The 21,295-nt window shown below is 38.7% G+C and overlaps 1 protein-coding gene across 5 annotated transcripts in view; it reads left to right on the plus strand.

Annotated features, from left to right (window-relative positions):
* The window catches only part of FHL2 (four and a half LIM domains 2), a 61,416-nt gene that overhangs the window by 34,989 nt on the left and 5,132 nt on the right, over positions 1–21,295 (plus strand). For 4 of the 5 annotated variants that reach the window (XM_018083988.2, XM_018083986.1, XM_029964734.1 and 1 more), the window contains exons 2-4: positions 10,452–10,631; positions 18,311–18,485; positions 21,120–21,289. In XM_018083988.2, the coding sequence (XP_017939477.1) occupies positions 10,476–10,631; positions 18,311–18,485; positions 21,120–21,289 (501 nt within the window). In that variant the 5' untranslated portion in view covers positions 10,452–10,475. Of the gene's footprint in view, positions 1–7,853; positions 7,899–10,451; positions 10,632–18,310; positions 18,486–21,119; positions 21,290–21,295 lie in introns of those variants that run through there. The other variant, XM_018083987.1, reaches the window with a different exon arrangement.

A 21,295-nucleotide genomic window follows, 5' to 3' on the forward strand; every position in this document is an offset into this window, starting at 1 on the left:
TGCTGTGTACAGAGACACACATAGGCACAAGAAAGCAAATCTTTTAAAAAATATATACCAGCAAGTCAGTCAGTCTGTGATTGTTACTCCCCTGACTCCAATCTAGAGGTATATTAACTAAGATTGCTAATTGACACTGAGATTGCCAGGGTCAGTAGCTGTAACATTTTATTGATGGCTATGCATATTTATATGTTATCTTAAATGGGAATTGTGCTAAAAGAGACTAACATAAGGCTGTATGTTATTAGATATGCAAATGCATCCAAATGTGAAGGAGTGCTACAATTAAGGTTGTCATTGGGTTTTTGCTACAAACCCTATTTTCATAATTTCGTAAATTTATGGGGTTCCCTGCTTTCTGAGCAAAATCTTTTGTGCCTTTTAGCAGCCAGAGGGTAAACTCTGAAAATGATTGCTTTAGGTATTTGGATATCGCAGGCAAAAAAAATAGTATACATTTTTTATTTTATAAAACTTTCTGGTTTTTGCGCCTGTACATATACCTGGGAAAGGATGCATTCTAATTGCTACTCCTTCAATAGAGCCTGTGTGTATTCTTGACCACATTTGGAAAAAATTTAAAAAAAAGGATATGAGTTGCTATATTGAAAACTCAGTTCCTAACAGACCATAAATTCACTATCAAAACCAGAGCAGAGCACCAATAAAACTATCTTTTACCCTAGCCATAGCATAGACAATGATCTTTGGCTTGCAAGCCAACGTGTGGTTGAGATGAGCAGGGCAGCCAAAAAGACACTAAATACCATTGTTGAGAAGTCAAATTTTTAAAAGTTACCTGGGGTTCCCACCTGACATCTCCATCTGGCTAGTACACCTGAGGCTGGGGGATGGACCAGTTCTTGTAGTCTTTTGAGAAAGCTTAGAAGATCAAGATAGCTAAAGTGTAGGGGTAGAATATACCTATTTTTGGTTCTCACCACTCTGCCAAATGTGCTTCCATGGGAATCAGCAGTCCTACACATGCAAGCACCAAATAGTCACTTCCAGGTGGTTTGGATTTATGGGAAAATATCACTAGTTTTTGTGAGATCACTGTTATCTCATAGCAGTGTTTATACTGTGTCAGATATTGTTTGTCTATGTGAAGCTTCCATGAAGAACATGAATTGGTGATTCCCAACTGAAGTACTCAGGTATAGATAATGATCTGTTTCCTACCTACGATTATACAGTTTCTTAACAAAGTCTAAAGATAGCACTTTCTCCGAAATCACATCTTTTCTGTCCATACAGACATCAGCTCTCCCAGATGGCACACCTTGCATTAGAAGAAAGATCAGACAACTCCTTTGATCACACACAACACAGTCTGCCAGAATCCCATCATGCTCTGAATGTCAGGAGCCAAAAAAACCCCCAAAGATTGGTGACAAAGTACAACTACAATTATAAGGGTTAGTGACAGTTTTTTGCTGCATTGCACTGCAAATTCAAGCTTTCATCCCCAAAGAAAGGGATGAGGAGGGCTGCAAAGACCTATAGTCACATAAGTGACCCCTGGCTCAGTTCTCCAGGGGGTTGAGCCAAGCAACTTCTTACCTGCTGATGTCCTCATCTCCTTGCCTTGCCTTTCCTTGCCTCACAGGGGTCAGGACATTCAGAGTTCAGGGAGCATTGGATAAATGTTAACACCATTAGCCACAAGCAATGCCTGTTGCTGCTGGCCAGCACACTCACATTGTTTCAAGGTCCCCGTGGACCAGTTACATTCAGGTCTAAGTCTCATTTATGTTTCTCTGATGGATAAATCTGTCCTGAGCATCTTCAGACAAACTCTGGATGGTGTAGTGTTGTAGGCAATCATCTTCCCTCACTTGGGTACTGCTTCAGAGATTAGGGGATCTCATAATTTGCATTTTTAGACTCATTAATTCTAATGGTGTAGTTTTAATGTTTCATTTACATATGCACAGTTATTTGTGATGCAGATTCACCCCAAGTGAGAGTGTGAAATGGCAGGGTGATGACAGGTTTCATGAAAATAAATCTTGGATACACTGACAGCCACTGAAGCATTAACATTTCAACAATATTAATTAGCTATTTATATAGACAGAATTTGATTAAAAACCACCAGAGTCTTCTTTTAAGGATGATCATCAAAATACTCGTGCCAGGTGAAAAAGTTACAGTCCTAATTTTGTTCCTTTTCACATACCCTTCTCTATTATCTTGAATTATATTAATTAGGATGCTGAACGGCTACTACACATATAGTAATATGCTGTAAGAGGAATGTAGGTGAGCATAACGCTGACATAAGCATATTTATCTCTCCCTTTCACAGCAAGTTTTCAAATTTAATGTTGCAAATATATGAACCACACCAGACAAGGTCTAAGATATCACTTTTGATGGCGTGAGGTAGTTCTAGATCCTTGATGAGCACAGATATAAGGGCTTAAAGCCTATCACTTTTTCTTTACTTCATCTGCATAATAAAAGTAGCCAGTTGCATTTCCCTAGATGTATTTTGCCATTGCTTTGAAGCACTCTAGAGATTTAGAGCAAAAGTGTCTTCAGAGACCAGGATCTTGGCTGTGATGAATTCCACCCCTCCATACTACGCCATGCATCTCTCTGTGGTTTCAATATCTTCCTTCTTCAGTTAGGAAGGATCTTGCATGCAAAAAGATCTCCTCTGTCCAAGTGCCCAGGTTCTCTGTCTCTTTCTTGCTTTCTTCTTTATCTCTTACACACCACAGGTACTTTGGCTCAACCTTAGAAGATAATTTCTTTGCTCTCTGTCCAGTCTCCAGCCCCAAACCCCAAACAAATTGGACCAAACTGGTTTCACCCAGGTGCAGTTGATCTGTTTTGCCAACATGTGCCAGATGAATGGATAAGCCTCTAAGGTTTACGTAGCCTGTTTGTCATGATTGGAAGGCCAAGGGCATGGCAGCTGAGCAGAGAAGTGTGGATACCTCACAGCTCTGAGGCATCCACTGCTACAGTAGTTTTATAGAGCAGCTGTAAGAATACATTGACTGATCCTCCAAACCACCGCATGTGTCAATTATCTCAGGCAGGAGGGGGCTTAGTGGTCTTACCTCAGTAAACAGAACCAGAGCTGTTCTTCTAGAGGTCAGAACAAATAAAAAAGCATTCTTCTTCCACAGAGTCCTCCCAGATTTTCTTATATTCTTTCTATAAAGAAGGAAAAACAGAATATTTGGGACACTGTTCTGTTTTTTTTGCCCTGGATAGTAGTGTGCAGGATTTCACAAATATAGGAGAATTTGTAAATGTCACTGCATGGTAGCACATGGCATTTCTGGATATTTTTATCTTATGATCTAATTTCTCTGAGATTACTGATGTTCTTGTCAATAAGAGAAAGTAATCTTTTTCTGGAAAAATAAACCTCCACTGGAGTTTAATGTCTGCAGACACTTAGCTTATACATTACTTATGCAGGGTAGGGCCAGAGATAATAATCAGGTTTATTAATGTACTATTTTTCTCCTCTATCATTTTCTGTTATCTGCTTAAATGCTCTTATTAGCAATATGAATTGTTATACTTACGTAATATCAAGTGTTCTACCTTTCTCTTTGAGCAAGCTTTGCTTCTTCTGCAAGAGAAAGAAGGAAGACAGTAGTTTAAAAAGGCTTTAAAATAGAAAATAAGAACAAGCCTTTCTGCTTGAACAGTCCTCTTCCTTGCTGTGGTAGATTTAAGAGTCATGCTCCATGTTATTTCAATAGACTCCTTTTCTAATTGAAATGTGTGCAGGAAGGTTGGTAAGACCACACATCCTCCAGTCATTTCAATGTCAGCCTGAGATAATCATAGTGTAAATTGTGTGGGGTAAACTTTCAAAGCATCAATGCTCAGTTCTTCTGTGGTATTTGTAGTTACTACCGTTGGTGCTCATTCTACAACTGCTAGAATGACTAAATTGGAGCAGATCTTTATTAGCTGCCAAACACAATAAACTACACAGAAACCACAAGTAGAGTATTCCTTCTCCACTACTATAACAGGGATTACTTTAACCAGATGCAGGAGGAACCTTAATACACAAGAAACATTTTCTGTTTGGGGGTGTTTATTATTTATGTTAAGGAAACAGTCTTAAATAGCACACTATCCACTTTCCAAGTCATGATAGGCTGACTGTGCAATCCAGACAGGAGCCAGGTATGCTTTGGTTATCTGCACATGTTAATGCAGTCTGTCTCCTCGGAAAATTGCTCTAAAATACTTAAAAAGAGACATTGGAATGTTATACCATAGGCAAAATAAGTCAGCCATTTCCAAGGAAACTGAGTCCTTGGAAAAATCTGTGATTTTGAAGAATAAGTTGACTTTAAAAAGTCTACTAGAGATTAAACTTTTTTTAAAATAGCTTTTAAGAGTTGGCATCTAAAGGCCTGATTGAGATATTTAGGAAGAGGTCTATTTACTTGTGGTCTATTTTTATTGGGGTTTTTTTGTTGTTATTATTACGATTTTTTTTCAAATATCAAACCTGGCTTTTGCTGGGGAGCTTCTAAGAGATCTGTGAATATCTACTCTGAGCTCAAAACTTTCAGAAACAGCAAGGAACACCTCTGCAATTGGACTTCTACTATTCTAACCTTGATGTGGACACTGATAAAGCAGCATGGGCTCGTTAACAGGGCCGTTCTGGGAGACCAATGACATAACATAAGGGCCTTGATTTCTTGAAGGCAGGGTACCAAATTCTTTTGATGGGTTTACTTCAGGATTGCTCTTCCATAGCAGCAGCAAGAGAAAAACTCTTCTGCTTTCTTCTCACCTTAAAAATTTAAAAGAGAAGGAGTGCAAACACATCTGCCTAAGCATCCCTGTCTCATTTACGAGGTAAGTATAAACTCCAGATCATGGGGCACAGGGTTACCCAACAATTTGTTCCATATAGTAGTCTTGCCTCCTCTTTTTAACGACCCACAAAAAGATGTTGGTATGAACAACAGAGTAATAAGCTTCAGTGTTTCAATAACTTTGCAAATGTATTGTCCTTTTTCTCTCTTCACTCAGAAAGGGTACCTTGACACAGCAGTGAAGCCACTGGCAGGGGTAGAGGGTCTATGGAAAGGAAGAGTGGCTGGTTGTGCTTCCTGCAGGATGAGTTGTGCATCGCTTGCCTCCCATCACCTCGTTAGCTTTTGCATTGGCCATCTTTAGCATAAGGAAGCAAATGTCCTTCTGTGGCCCATGGAGAGAGACTTGGCTTTTCTGGTTGACTCCCCACAGCCAGGAGCCTGGTGCTGGGGGATCAGGGATACAGGTGACTTAAAGCAGCAACAGCTGTCCTATGGCCAGTAAGACCTCCAAACACTCAGATTCCCTTTGCTCTCCCTCTGCTCCGTCATAAGTGTTCATTGGCACTCATTCCATGAAGAAGAAGATAAGCCAGACCTGGACAGATAAAGAAAGAGGAATAGCACCCCTTAATATGTTTTAGTAAATGTAAACACACAGGACTGCTTTGGGTGCCCATGATTTGCATCTACACCAGCTAACTTCCACACACTGAGGTTCAGATGGTTTATGACCATATGTAACTTTCCCACACACCTCTCACCAATACTACAGGAAAATGGTAATTTCTTCTTTTCCTAAAGTTAATCAAAAAGAAATAAAAATAGGTTTCCCCCTTCTCCCCTTGCATGGCCTTATGGACTGGTTTGGAAAAATGTGTAGGTCTTTGAAGAGTGGTTTGCTGTTGCTGCAATGAGATGATAGATAATGAGTGTGGCAAGAGCAGCTGAGTTACAGAAAAATAGTCAGCTCTTGCCAGAAAGACCAGCATAGTTTGAACTGCTAGTTCATAGTTGTAAATAAATCTTTGCAATTGAGCCTTTGGAATATCAACATAAATTGTTTCCAAATGCTCTAGACCTGCATGGCTCATATCACTAAAGTTGCCAGACACAAATCTTCCTTTCTAAGGGGAAGGGAAATAAACAGACAGAAATTTCTCCATGAGCACAATTCTTCTGGAAAAATAGTCAAGTGGGAGAAATGTGTGTACATCTTGGAGGACCTTTTATTTCCTGTACAGGTAGTAACAGACCATTCTGCTCCAGGAGCACATGTAGAGCCCTAGTACTATTGACCTAATTGAGGTCAACAGCAAGTCCCCCTTTGGCATCTACAGGGCCTTAATTCTGAATTCTGTGTCTCCAGATACCTTTACAAAAAGAGATCAGAACTTCACTGAATAAACTAAACAACTCCTACATGTTTTACACAGTTTGCCTTGGCTTCTTTCTCTCTCTTGTGCGTGTGCATCTGCACTTTCCAGTATTCAATACCCCATAAGAAGGGTTGAAATAAGAGATGCACAGAACATCACTTATTAGGTTTGCAGCCCCTGTTTGAAAAACCAGGCAAGGTCTGCTTTTTCAATAGTCAATAGTGTCATGGGATTGGAGAATGCTGGATGATTTCTTAATGACATGATGAGCCACAATTTTTATGAGGTAATATGATAACTTTAGCAATTACTGCTAGTAAAATGAGACTGAGCCAGCAGGGGAAGAGGAGGAAAGAAACATAGATTTTAAGTCAGTCTACTAATTTTTTGGTAATTTTCCTGCCAATTCTTACTCTTCCTGGAAGACACAGTGTGGGTAGTGCTAACATTTGGCATAAGCTGTAACTTTTCTTCTGGGCATGCAACAGAAAGCTCTTTTCCTTTTGAAGATGTATTTGTTATGTCTGACGCTGTATGAGGGAGACTGCATGGCAGAAAAAAATCAATTTCTCCTTCATGATACTGTTAAGAGCAATCTGAAAAAGCATAAGTATAGAATGATTACTGCAATAAAATCTAAAGACCTTGTTGTACTACGAAGCAGTGTAATAACAATGAGCCTCTGGCCCACAAAGCTTTACAGTCATTAAGTATGAAATACAAGAGGAAGAAACAGATCAATGGCAAGGAGATTGAATCGCAAGGAGATTGAACTATGCAAGTCATCTGGTTTGTTTTGTTTTGTTTTTTTCATAAAGCCCAAAACAGTGCATAAAGACTGCACTAAGCTAAGCAAGAAGGGGTTTTATATAACAGGAGTCAATGGACTGTCAATGTAAAGGACCATGTGTACAAAGTGACAGGCAAAAACGTTGCTCAATATGATTTCCCGTTTATTCACTGTAAGACAACAGTGAAATAATTTGTTTGAAATTATTGCTAATATTTAGTAAATAGGGCCCATGATTACTTTACATTTAATATTCTCTGGTGCAGAAAAAAACTTGCACAATATCCTCAAAATATCACACAGTAGATCCTGAGATCCAATCCAAGGTCAGGACTTAAACAGCCTGGAATTTGGGATGCTTAATCCTGAATTCCAGCTTTCTGAATGAAACCACATGAACATGAATTCCTAACTTTAAGAGATATTGGATCCAAAATTGGTCCCAGATCAAATAAAGTTTCACATAACTAAAACCAACATGCAGATCTTGGAAACTTTCCTTTCTTGTCTTCTGATTTCCCAGATCTCTGGAGTTGTTCTTCATATCCCATCCAGAGCTGTCCCTGCAGTGTCTTCAAAGAGCATAGTTCATCCCTAAATCTGTTTGGGACATAGAAATGAGGACTGCCTCTCCCTGCTTAGGGTGAGGGGGACAATCTACTGTGACAATCTTGGAGCACATTTAACAAAACTAGATCCCTTCCAGGATAGTGAGGCAAGTGCCCACTATAAGGCACTAAGGGTAGCGACTATTAAATAATTGTTAAATAAATTATTACACTATTATATAAATTATTAAATAAATATATTACATAATGCTTGCTTCTGCTCCCCTGAAAAGCACCTAGAAGACAATACAGCACTCAAGAAGGAACCTCCTGTGACCAAGAGACAGGAACATCCACCTCTAAGGTAATAGTCCTTCTTCCAGTCACAGTGCACTTTGGCATCTTTGGATGAATACAGAAATGGTATAAACCTGTAAAGGAATCACACTCTCTGGTTTTTGCTTTTCCACATCTTCACTGAAGAGAAATTTTTTACTCTTTGGTATCAGGGCTAGAAAGAACTAATTCTGCAGAAAAGTGACAAATGCCAGTTCATAAGTGGTTTCTGCTCACACTTTATCTTAGCAATAATGCATATTAAATGTACAACCAAATCCTATCATTCAGAAAAAAAATCTAATAAAATCTGATAAAAAGTAGAGATTTCTGTCTTAAATACAAAATATTTGAAAAAAGCTGTCACTCCTCTCAGAATCTGTCATACATTTACATGTGCAACTGAGTGTACATTGGTCTAACTCCATTCATTTTGCTGAAATTACTCCATGAATGAAATTAAGTCCTCTCTAGTTCTTTCATGGGCAAGTCCAAGCATGTTATGTAGGTTAGGGGTGTAAACAGGCACAAAACAGAGAGCAAAATAAATCCACCATCATCTTTTAAATGTTGTGGTAATGACTGCAACTCTGCTTCAAGAGGAGACTAACTTGCTGGAAGCAGTTGTTAAGGAAATGTCCCTCTCTACTGTTCCTGATCTCATCTTTGACTTCCATTGCTAACTACTGCTGTTGGAGATGGGCTAGATGGGAGCTTTGGGTAGTCACTGCACTCCTCTCTGCAGCATGTCTTCTTACCTTCTGTCTTTGTCTTATCAGTCCCTATGATCCTCTCTAGTCCTTAAGGACAAAGACCACCTAAGGTACTCCCAGCTCCCCTTTGGGATAAGACAGTTAATCAGTTCCTAGAGCATCTTTAAGGTCACAGCAGCTGGACTGCTACTCATTCTGGGTTGTCAGTAGCACAGATGACCAGTTGTCATGATTTTTCCTCCAAGTATATTTTGGGGTTTGGTAGTTTGTCTCTCCCTTTTTTTTAGCAGTTACTTGTAGTTCAAAAGACTTTCCAGCAGCTGGGCCATCACTTACCTACGGCACACACCCCTCACCCCTAAAAACCGCTCACTCCTCAGTCTGGGCTGGTCAATTCAGCAGTTGATCAACCATTAGAAAAAAGCCAAACAAAAAAAGCTTTCTACCCATCAAAACAATATAAACTTGCCCATTGAGTCTGCCCTAAAATCGTAATCACATTTCAGCTATAGTGAATGGAAGATAATAATAAAAACTGAAATTCTGGAGGAGAACTGAGGATTTCAGAATGCCCTGTGGGTGGCTCCCACTACCAGAAGGATAGGATAAACTCCAGAATCCAGCAACCTGTGCCAAGAACACTAAGCAAGTAACAACTTTTTGTTTGAGAGCTGATACTGGCAAAAGGACTGCAGCTGCTGTAAATGTCACTTGGGTGTGAAAGACAGAGGTACCCACTTAAGCCAGTAGTACTCAAAACATTTAAGGATTTATAGATCAAATGTGGCTTAAAGAGGAGATAAGGCCTGGCAGGCAGTGAAAATCATGCAGTCCACATGGCATTCACTTTCCATTTGTGAAATTTGCTTTCCTAAGCAGGCAGTATGCCCTCTCCAGCTGTAACCTCCAAACAGATTTCAGGTGCAACACATGTTGCGACCCTCAGGTTAAGAAAGAAGCTGATGACTCTAATGAAACCCAAAATAAATTGTGGTTAATCAAAAGCATTTGTGTCACTGTTGCTTGTATGTGCATCCAGAAAATGATAGAGACATAAGACCTGAGGAGCAAACAGCAGTTGTTCCTAATTCAGATAAGCTGAAACATCCTATGCAGTTTCTTCCACTTGCTTTTTTCCTTCCATAATCATTGTTTGACATTTGTCTGAGCCAGGGCATCTAGCTCCCACTTGTGTGCCAGTGCAGTTGGATAACTCATTCGGTTGCATCGGAGGAGAATGAGATATACAGTCACCAACCCTATACCTCCTGCTGTTAACAGTGCCTATAGTCTCATGCACGAGGAGAGATGGAGAGTTGGTGTTTGCCTGCAGGGGAACAATTTCCAGACACTGGCTTACTGAGTACGCAGAGAAGGAAGGTGCAGAAGCCCAAAACAGTGGTGCCTGAGAGTCTGTGCATTACTAAAGTCTACTAGCAATGAGAACCTTTGTCTTGCCTTATGCAAGATTAGCTTTCTGAAGATTAGCTGGCTCATCCTCCTAATGTACTTGGCTCCCTCCGCCCCCTACAAAGACACCTTCTTGCTTTGGATCTATTGGTCAAATCCCCTTCACAAATCCCATGAGAATTCTTCAGACTCAAGGGTTACTCCTCCCTCTTGTCTCTAACACTAGTTCTGGTGAGAGACAGATCAGTGGATGACTGAAGTAGATGGGCTATTGTCATTGCCCTACACTTAGAATTTATAGTCCAGTTTCTTCCTATTGTGTTCATTTATTTTGACCGAAAGTCAGATTAAAACTGAGGTACAATGTGGTAAACAAGAATTGATAAACCTTTCCTGGGGGACTGGGTCAAGTGTAGCTCAGTCTGACATGTATGTGCCTGTTTCTGTCTTCGTGACAGGATAGCTGGACTCCAGATACCAACATGACTGAGCGCTTTGACTGCCACTACTGCAAAGAGTCTCTGTTTGGTAAGAAGTACATCCTGAAGGAGGACAGCCCCTACTGTGTGAAATGCTATGAAAATCTTTATTCCAATACCTGCGAGGAATGTAAAAAACCTATCGGCGCTGACTGCAAGGTATGCCAGATTTGTGTCTTGTTGCAGAAATCTTGGTAGAGCAGCCTGGATACAGAGCTGAGACCTGGAAGAATCCAGCTTAACAGCTACATAGGGGTTCTTTTTGCTGGGAGAGCATAGTTTCTGGACCCCTGTATCTGCTTTTTAGCACTTCATTTGTCAAACCCTTCTTTACCAGGCATGGTAATAGAAGTGCCTTCCTGCAAGGTATAAAATGATCTGATGTAAGAAATTCTCTCTAAGTCATTATAGGAGAGTCTGTCCTCAGGGCCAGCTGCGATCTGGAAGAGTGGTAGAAGCAGGTTTTTCATGACTTTGAGTCAGAGAGAGGGAAGCCACTGCTGGCTTCCCAGTGATCATAATTCTATGGTCATCAAAGAGACAAGACACGCTCAAGAAAAAGTGCCAACTTGGGGACCACAAAATCCAGCTAATGCTGACCCACGTAATAAATCAGATAGAGTTAGAAAAAATAGCCTTTTAAATGATTATAAAGGAGTCTAACTAAAGGTTGGAAAGGACAGAGGAGAGACTCTGCTTGAGCTGTGCACTGCTGTACCACATGGAAACACCTCCCTGGTACAATAAGGTGTAACCACCTGCATTTCTTTTAAGATAACCAAAACAACCGGAGTTCCTGCCAGTTTCATCCTGACTGAATGAAGATAGATGAGTCATCCAGTGAAGTGTCTGTTGGACTGCTACAGGCTGACTCCATCCAATAGCTGTCCTCCTTGCACAAAACTGACCTGTTCAAAGTTGGGCAAGAGTTTCACTGACAGAGTGAGATTGCAGTAGATTTGCAATTTGCATTGCATGACCATAGGATTCTTGACCGATACAAGGAGATCTGACGTTTGATTTCCTCCATTGCTTATCTGTACCTCTAGAAGCACCAATTAATTCCTATTAGTGATACTACTACTCAATCACTAGTTCAGAGATACAAAAGTATATGCTTACTCAGATTGGAAAAAATAAATGTTGCATGTCTTCCAAATAGATCTATCCCACTCTATTGGCAAATCAGTGGGAAAGTCCCTTTCAGAAACTTTAGAAAGGTGAGAATGTTTCATCATCAAGACAGGGAACTGGCAATAGCCTGTAAGGGGGTATAAAATTGCCAGCTTTCCTACAGCTCATAAATATTCAGATTAGAGAATAGATACAGCTGGCCTGTCCTGACCTGAAAAAGCAAAAATATTTTTGTCCCATTCCAGAATGTGCTTTTGTTTTAAGGTCTCTTTCTAATCCCCTGAGAAGATATTTCCATGTGTTGATATTCGAGAATTTAAAAACTTGGATTGGCTTCAACAAATCTCGGTCAAAGTATTCAGGAATTAATCAGGCTGAACTTTTCAACCCAGATTTATGGATTTAGGGAGTGTGGGTGTTATCCAATATACTGCTTTTTTTTTAAGCAAGACGCACTCTAATAGCAGATAGAGAAAAAAAAGGGCCCCTTAGTCTACAATATAAGAATATTTTATATATGTAAAGAACCAGAACTATATGTGGAAAACACAAATAAGAGATAGTAAATAAATATTTCTTAAAAAGCTATGAAGCATACCAGAAATGAACATATCCTTTTTTGTTTCTGTGACCACTGTTTGTGCCTGTCCATGCTTTATGTTGTAGCTTTTGAAAGTGTTGACCAATTTTAACCAAATTCTGCCAGACAGATAAAAGCTGAAACTTAAATTGCAACAAGATTTTTGAAAAAAAAAACTCAACATGTGCTTGGGTAGAAAAAGACACGCTATGAATGTTCCCACTGAAAAGAAAACTAGAGTAGTTTTTCAACTGCAGTAACAGACACTAGAGAACACATTTGAGAGAGCCCTTACAAATGTCTCAGCCCCAAGACAAGTTTCAGACCAAGTATGTCCACTATACGACTGAGCATAATTCAGCTGTGAAACACAAAGTCACAAAAAAATCAGACTTCTACTTCTCATTAAACTGTATGTATACCTAGGGATATAAATACATAAGAAATACACACACAGACATACACGTACGTATTTTTCTATATATCTTTCTAAACCTTGCATTTACTTTTTCACCTCAACAAAGAAGATAAATTGCACTGTGTTTGAGAATGAAACCAGTATGTTTACTTCATGTACAAAATGGACTCCACATTTGTTTATATGTTCTGACATAACCTACGGTTGTAAAATTTGGAACAAAAATCTAGTGGAGTGATAGTGTTATCAGAAAAGGTCATGTCTGGGCCTCTGCATCTAGCAGGGGTGCCCATTCTTGCACCCACATTGCAACCTGAAAGTCCCACGCAGCTCTCACCTCAGATCTTCTTTTGCAAGTCCCTTCTAGGTCACCATTGTTTTTCTACACTTAGAAAAGCTGCGCTGAGAACCAGGTGCTCTTAATTTCCCTCTTTCCAGCCCTCCCAATTAAAAGCAGCCCTTCTTTAGATGACAGGGTTAAACCAAAGTAAAACAGGTGTTGACAAGAGGACTGCCAGCTCTCTGTCTCTGAACTCCTGTGGTGTACCAGCACTGATGCACAGAATCAATTCACCTGAGTTGAACTTAAGCCTGCTCAGACACTGGTAATACTCCAATTCTGACAGCACTGGGATCTGAGAGGATGAAACTGATGCCAGATTTTCCCATTGTGTTTAAGCTCTGGTACAGAGAGCCCACAAGATAACCATACTGAAGAAAGGCTTTCCTTGAATTCAAATCAGGGGAAAATTTGTTTCACTATCTTTCTAGTTTTTATAGTAATTTATGGGTAGCTGTGAAAGTAACTGAGTAATAACTGATTTGTTCTTTATTTTAAAAAGCAATCTTTTTCCATCAAAAAATCCCAGATTAACAACATGTGTCTGAATGACATCTTTGGATTTAGGCCATTTCATTAACTGTAAACAATTCTAGCTGATGTTTCACAGACAGATTAAAAGCTTCACATACTGCGTGGTATAAGGCATTGGCAGGCAGTAGAAAAACACGATGCCATTTTTCTCACAGCTATTATACATTATTCATATGTTAACACATTTTAGTATAAATTTACCTTTTCTAAAAAAAAAAAAGGTATTTTGTTGCCTACATCCCTGGTGAACACTTACCACACCTACAGTTTCACGCTTCTTTCTGGAAATCCATCCATTATATTCCCATGTGCTTAACTGCTGAAGCATGACTTTTGGTTGACTTTGGCTTTTTTAATACTTTCCTTGCAGATCCTATGGTATAGAAATCATTGCAAAACCAGGAAATACCTGCAGTAATCCAGTGTTTAATGCAGTCCACAAGTTGTCCTTGGCAGGCAGGGAGGGGCGAACACTCTTACTGCAACATGTGAGAATTAAATTATAAGTGGATTGTGAGATGAAGCTACTGTCTCAGCACGCAGGCCAAAAATGAGTCAGAAGGGTCAGTCTTAAATAAACTAAACAAAAAATTAAAACATCTAGTAATGCAGATAAGGAAAGGGATAAAATAATTATTTTTCTCATTTTAACTATTTAAACCTTGTCCTGACTTGCAGCACTTTTTCAGTGCATTACTGAATCTCAGACTAGTTGTAAAGTGGAATGGTAAAAGAGGTAGATACCCTAATATCTTCTCATACCCCTAAGGGTCTGGGTCCAGCACAGTATCACTCGGTTTTATCTTTTCTCAACATGCTTTTAACATGTATGTGCCAGTCTAACATACTTAAGTGCTTTGCTACAGGGTGTGTGTAGTGTACAATCTGCACAGCATTTTGTTGGCGTACCCCGTTTCCTCTGCTCTTCTGAAAAGAGCATTGTGGCAGGCAAAAAAGCCTAATATAGTCTTTGTTTGTGAACAACACATGCAGTTCCTCTTCTGGTAATAAGCTCTCTAATCTCCTTCTTCCTGTTGGATCCCTGCTGAAAACCAGTTCAAGAAAAATGCTAATGCATAATGGCTTCAGTCTACTTAGATTTAAAAAGCCAGAGTACAAGACAACATATGAGGAGCCTTAAGCATAACTCGGTGACCTGGTAACTCTAGTCTTGGGGTCTCCTAGGTTTTGGATTTTTTTAAAAACAATTTTCTAGTTTAAAAAAAGTCACAGTCCCACCCTAGAGACTAAATAAACCACACTGGAGCAAAACTGTACAGAACTACGTAAAAGCTGTTAAAACATCATCTTGCCAATGTTAACAGTTATTTTGTCAAAGTTTTCTTTGTGACTGACATAAGGAAAATAAGAGAAAATAAAATTACTTTAAAAGCACATAATGGCTTTTCAAAACCATGAGTTTCAAACCTGTTTTGCATGGCACAACTCTAAAAAGTCTCAGATACAAATAGGATCTTGCGTCAAGTTTTGCTTACAGTCATCTGAGCACCTACAAAAGATCTCCACTTGGTCGACACTCTGATGTCTGTTTGAGAAACATTCATTGTTCATTTGGTTGTGTCACGGAACTCTGAGCTGAAATTTTCAGCTGAGGTTGATACTGATATCAGGTTGAGAAAAGAGCCCATTAAAATATGAGTAGTTTCAGGGATTGCTAATTTAGTTAATTTTTAATCTTCAAATGAAACTATACGAGAGAAGGATTATTTTCTATATTCAGAAGAAATGTCACTGAATTAAGTGTTAAAAATTCTCTCTCCAAATACTTCTACAGGATTTATCACAGCTCTGCAGAGATGGTATTGTCCTCCTCCCTTTCTCTTTGCTGTAGTAGCACATCCCAAACTGGTTTGGTGCTCTCTGCACTTCAGCTGCAAAATGCTTGTACAGGGCAGAGTATGTCCATGAGCACCTGTGTGCAAGCATCTCCCATTCCACTTCTCAAATGCCAGCCTATGGTAATTCTTCAGTCTCTTATCTGTGCTTTATCTAACAAGTCTCTTATATATGTTCATGGGTGCCTTCTCTAACAAGAGCACATGGCAGTCAGTTTTCATAGAGGCACAGATGATGGCAGAAAGAGTCATTCTCTATATGACTCTTTTAGGCAACATAGGAGGTTGCATTAAAATCTACGCTTAAAATATGTAGCGCCAGGGACTCATTTCCCTTGAAATGCATGAAACAGTTGACAAGTCATGTCTATCAATATTTTAAGGACATACTGCAGTTCTGTGTCCACAATAGTAATATTCTGTTTCTGTTCTTCCTGGAAATCCATGCAATAAACAGGAATAAGTTGTATATCCCTTGTAACTTCTGCTGGAACAGATTTATTTGGGTTACAATCAGCTAGCATAAACTAGCATTCACATGACTAGACTAAATCTGATGCTCTTTCAGTTTAGCAGAGGACCAGCCTGACCTTCAGATAAGTTTGAAGTCAGTTATGCACATACAACTTCTCCAGTGTAGAATCTGCTCCAGATCAATACATCCACAGCTTACGAACAAGCCAAAGGTTTCAGCAATATAGACAACACACTGAAGTAGACCAAATCTCCTTTTCAGTTACTTTATTACACTGATTTAAGAGGAATCATGATGCATATATGGTTTCATCAGTACCTTGGACTTCCTTGCTTTCAGATGTGACAGATTCAGAGAGAGAAGGCGATATCCAATTCATCATTCTAATATTCTGTTGTAGGCATCTCAAAGCCAGGCATCTTAGATTCTCTCTACATTCAATGACAATACCTGTTATAATAATCCAAAGTATCTGAAGATTATTCAATTCAGTCTTTATCTTGGGTACTTTGTGTTGTAGTTGTTCTTCATCACTTTGCCATGATGAAATATCTCCTACTTTCACCTACCCAGCTACTACCTATAGAATCTGCCATCATAACTGACTCAAGAACCAAATCTTTCATCATTCACACCTAATCTTTTTCTTCATTACTCCTCTTCTAAAAGGCATGCACTTTCTCCAGGGTAAAATTTTATTGACAAAATAAGCAGACAGCAGCACGTGAACCGTGGAGATTAAATGATATCTTGCAGAACATTGCAAAAGGAGGGAAAAGGTAGCAAGTGGGGAAAAAGAACGGAATACATCATGTTGCAAAAGAAAGAAAATCAGATCTGTTGTGATTCTACTCTCTACCAGGCAAATTTCACATTTTGGAAATCACTGTTGGCTGTATATTGTATTCTTTTCTATTGAAAATATAATCTGAGATCAGATTTAGGCTATTCAACTTGGTTTAAAGAGAATAAAATGTAGACAACTTCTGAAAAAAATTGTTTTCAATTTGCTATTAAAAAAGATTAAAATTTTACGGTGAGAAATTTGTGCTGTTTCAAAAGGTGCTAGCTGAAAAGAATAGATGAGCTGAATAAACAAGTGCCCAGAAGCTGTAAAGTGGGAGTCTTAGATATTCTGTCACAGAGTGCAATCTCAGAGATGCAAGATGCGTTGATACCAACTGTTATTCACAGTGATTTAGGAAATTTAGGTGAGTAGTGCAGATGTCCAAACAAAAATGCTTAATTGCATGGTCAATTTCTGACTGAAATCACTATCATTTAACAAGTTACTACATATCAGCTAAGCTAGATGAAACTATATCAGTGTTTCCTATTAGCTACTTATGAGAACAAGGCTCCTGAAGACATAATGTGCTGTTATTTTAAGTTAACCCAGATCCACAGTATCTTTTGTTTGCTCTGGGCTAAGATTGCTCATTTGGAGTTACCTGTGACTGTACTGACTGACAGAGCAGCTTAGGCCAGATCAGGTACAAACACTTTGTGATGCTTTACACAACTAAAAAATCTGGTATTCTACAACTCATTCTTTTCCTTCAGTTAACCAGATTAGCTCGGTGCCTGCAACAAATACATAGTAGATCTTGAGCTAGAAGTTATTTCTGCTCCATTCATGACAGTACTAACCACTCACACTCCCAACCTAAACTAAAGCCTATATGTTTTGGGGTAGACACCTTTTCTTGTAATGATCCAAGCTCCATTTTGTGAGAAATCCAAAGTCACTGTTCAAGTGTTACACGATTAGGCCACCTTAATTCAAATTTTAAAAAGCCCAATTCATTGCTTTAGGTCACAATTTTTAGAAGGACTGGGGGTTTTTAAATAATAAGAGGACCACTGTGGAGAGTATTTTAAATACTTACACCCTCACATTAATCATTTGACCAGTACTCTGGATCACTGGGTGCAGGTACAGTGTGATCTCGCATCTTTCAGTCCAATATACAGGTATATTGAAATATACGTAAAACAAAACATAAGAGTCTGTAAAGATTTATTGCAGTGAAAAAAAAACCCGAAGAGGTCAGATCTGTTTCACCCTTGGTGTAAGTCTGTTGAACTGAAAAAGTACCAGAAAGCAGTTGGGAAAAGGATTTCTGTTCAGGAGTGAATATGTATGAAATTACTTAGGAATCAGCAATAGATAAGGCACACCTATGAGGTTAACAAGTTTTAATCTGCCTCAAAAGTGGAGCTTTATTCTCAAAGGAAATACCTAAATGAAATGAGTTGATCCTCTGTTGCATACAAAAAAAGTTACCTTGAACTGAAAAAGGGCCAGTAGTTGTCATGAGCTGTTCTTAGTTATCACAGCAAAATAAGTTCACCTTCATCAGAACATTTTGTTTTCTTGAACTGTACAAATTAGTCCCAGCTCCTGGCTGCAGTTCAGATTTGGATATATTTGCATTATCTGAGCTTCTAGTTGTGCAAACTGTTCATTTCACTTGCTTTGTGGGTTTGGATTTCTACAGGATCTGTCTTACAAGGACCGCCACTGGCATGAAACCTGCTTCCACTGCTTCCAGTGCAAGAATTCATTGGTGGACAAACCTTTTGCTGCAAAAGAGGAACATCTACTTTGTACTGACTGCTACTCCAATGAATACTCTTCCAAATGTAATGAGTGCAAGAAGACTATTATGCCAGGTTAGGATGTTCACTTTTTGGACTAAGAAAAGATTAGGCTAAATATTAAGCCCAAACTCAGCAACATTTCTGACAGATCTTTTTCCTTGACTATTTCTGCTAAGTCATGGTGAACTATGTAAAATATAGTTGATTGTGCATTCTAAGCTATTTCCATGACCAGAATATGTAATGTTCATAATGTTCATGATGTTCTGCTCATGGCAGAATTATTATTCACATAAAAGAGATAACTCTTGAAAATTAGTATTTATTTTACTTAGCATTTTTATTAACAGGATTTATAATTTTTTTACAGCAGTATTCATTAAAAGGTTTTTGTTGTCTGGAAAAATAATATTGATCTTTCTTTCCAATCCCAACTTTGTACTCTGTCTTGATTGATTCCACTTCTTGAAAACTGGAAACAGCTTGCAAATTTAACAGCTTACTTAATTTGAAATTTAGCTTTTTATGTGATTACTCTAAATTTAGCTTCTCTCAGAAAAAAATGAAAAATTCATCAAAGTGACTCTGAGGTTCTTCTTGAGCACAAAGATATGAAGAAACAGGAAAGAGCTATTTTCTTTGTCAACATGAAACATGAGGTTATAGTAATATATTGTTAAAACCTCATCTGGTCACGTCAACACTATAACATTCTGTAATAATCTGGGGGCTTTAAATTGAAAGGGCTATCAGTGCAGAAATAAAATATTAAAAGACAATTTGAAGAATCCTTGTACACACTCCGTTATGATTACTAGTTACTTCGCCAGCTGGTTCTGACATTGGTCACCTTAGACAAAAGGAAAACCAAAACATTGTTCTCCTAAGGTGTAAAAATGAGGATTTGATGATAAAGTAGGACTTTTAACTAGAAATAACAACAATATTTAAAAGCAGCATTATCATGACATGCCTGTTAAATACTAAAGTAATTACAAGATTTATCTTTCAATCCTTCTGCAAATTAAACTCACATTGACTTCAGTCCAGGCTCCCCCTGCCTTGAGTTTCAGTGACAACACAATCCCTGAGAGAGAACAGCTGAAAATGTGAAAATAAAATTCTAGACTATAAAAAAAAAATATTCACATCTCCTTTTCCACAACATCATTCCTTCAAGGACTGATTCGTTTGCTCCTTGGCATGATATAGAAATTTAGCAGCACAGAGAGGGCATAATTTTTAGAAGATATCCGTTAATAAAATGGAACAGAAATATTCAAGCATATAAGCATCAGGCAGAAAGATAATTAACGGTTCACTTACTACTGCTGCAGGTAAATGCTTTAAAAAACCCCACCACCAAATAAATCTGGGCAGAATTTAATGAGACTATAAAAAAAAAGAAGAAAAACATGCAACTAGTAAACAAAGATGAATTAATATTTGAGAAGAGGGAAAATGGCAAAACTTCACTCTGTAAGTAATGGTGGGGCGGAGAGTTAGCATTAAGGGCATTAGTGTGGTTCTTCATCATTAGCCAATGTGCTTAGCTTGTCAGTCTTCCAAGCATTTGACATCATGTTTGTTGTTACAGGCTTCAAGAATGATGCAGAACTGTAGGAACAACATTTGTTTGTTTATCCTTCTGGCCAGTATCAAATATTCTGACTTGAAGTGGTAAATAGGAAATTATACGGTGTGCAAAGAAATTTGTCCATATAATAGGGCATCTCCAATTTCCTGGAAGGGCTCAGAATCCACCTGTCATACAGTGGACTGAATCTGCAAAACAAAGTATCTGAACCCTAAACCTTGATTCTAGAGAATCATTCATTTCCTAAGTACTAAACCACTTTTCTATTTTTCATTTAAGGACTATTTAAAGATTTTTCTCCCTTTCACGTTGTAACTATGTTTTCAACTTAGAGAGAAAGGTTCTTTTCTACTGAAAGTCTCAAGAGACAGAAAAACATTCAGATTAGGTGTTGCTGAGCTGGAAATGATTACAAACTCATAGTAGACCTCAATGAGGACAGGAAAAAACCCCAGAACAGATATGAATTAGTCCTTTGTCTCGGACAGTGACTATACTTCATTGGGAAAGGGAAGAAAGATGGTTGCCAGGAATTGGATGCCCCATCCCTGGCAGTGTTCAAGGCCAGGTTGGATGGGGCTTTAAACAGTGAGAGGTGTCCCTGCCCATGGTAGGGGGTTTGGAACCAGGTGATCTTTAAGGCCTCTTCCAACCCAAAAAATTCTATGATTCTATAATTAACCAGGTATCTTGCTGCTATCTGGAAAAGAAACAAAGTAGACTTGAAACAAATGAAGTCAATCTTTAACAAGGAATGGCCTTACCTTCACTCAGCACTAACAGCAGCTTTTATTGGCATCTCTCAAGTTCGCCAGAATTTTCCTTTGCATTAGAATTCATTATTAGCCTAATAATACCACAAAAAGGTGTTTTAAGCCATCATTATTATCAATAAACGTTTCTCTTCTTCACAGGAGGAGAAGAACCGCTTGCTCTTCAAAAACTTTAAATGGTATTCAATACTACGCAAAGCTGGTAGAAACATGAAATAGCCTATAGCTCAGAGCTGCACTGCTTATTGACTGACAGCCAGATGCCAGGCAAACAAAGTACAAATGGCATCCATCTCATCCAGAAGAAGTTCAGTTGATGCTCTGGTCTCATTACAGGTACTCGGAAGATGGAATACAAAGGCAACAGCTGGCACGAGACCTGCTTTATCTGCTACCGCTGCCAACAGCCTATTGGGACAAAGAGTTTCATCCCTAAGGACCACCAAAACTTTTGTGTACCCTGCTATGAAAAGCAATTTGCCATGCAGTGTGTCCAGTGCAAGAAGGTAATG

Source organism: Manacus vitellinus, unplaced genomic scaffold, assembly GCF_001715985.3.
Source record: "Manacus vitellinus isolate BGI_N305 unplaced genomic scaffold, ASM171598v3 scaffold_7_pilon, whole genome shotgun sequence".
NCBI lineage: Eukaryota > Metazoa > Chordata > Aves > Passeriformes > Pipridae > Manacus > Manacus vitellinus.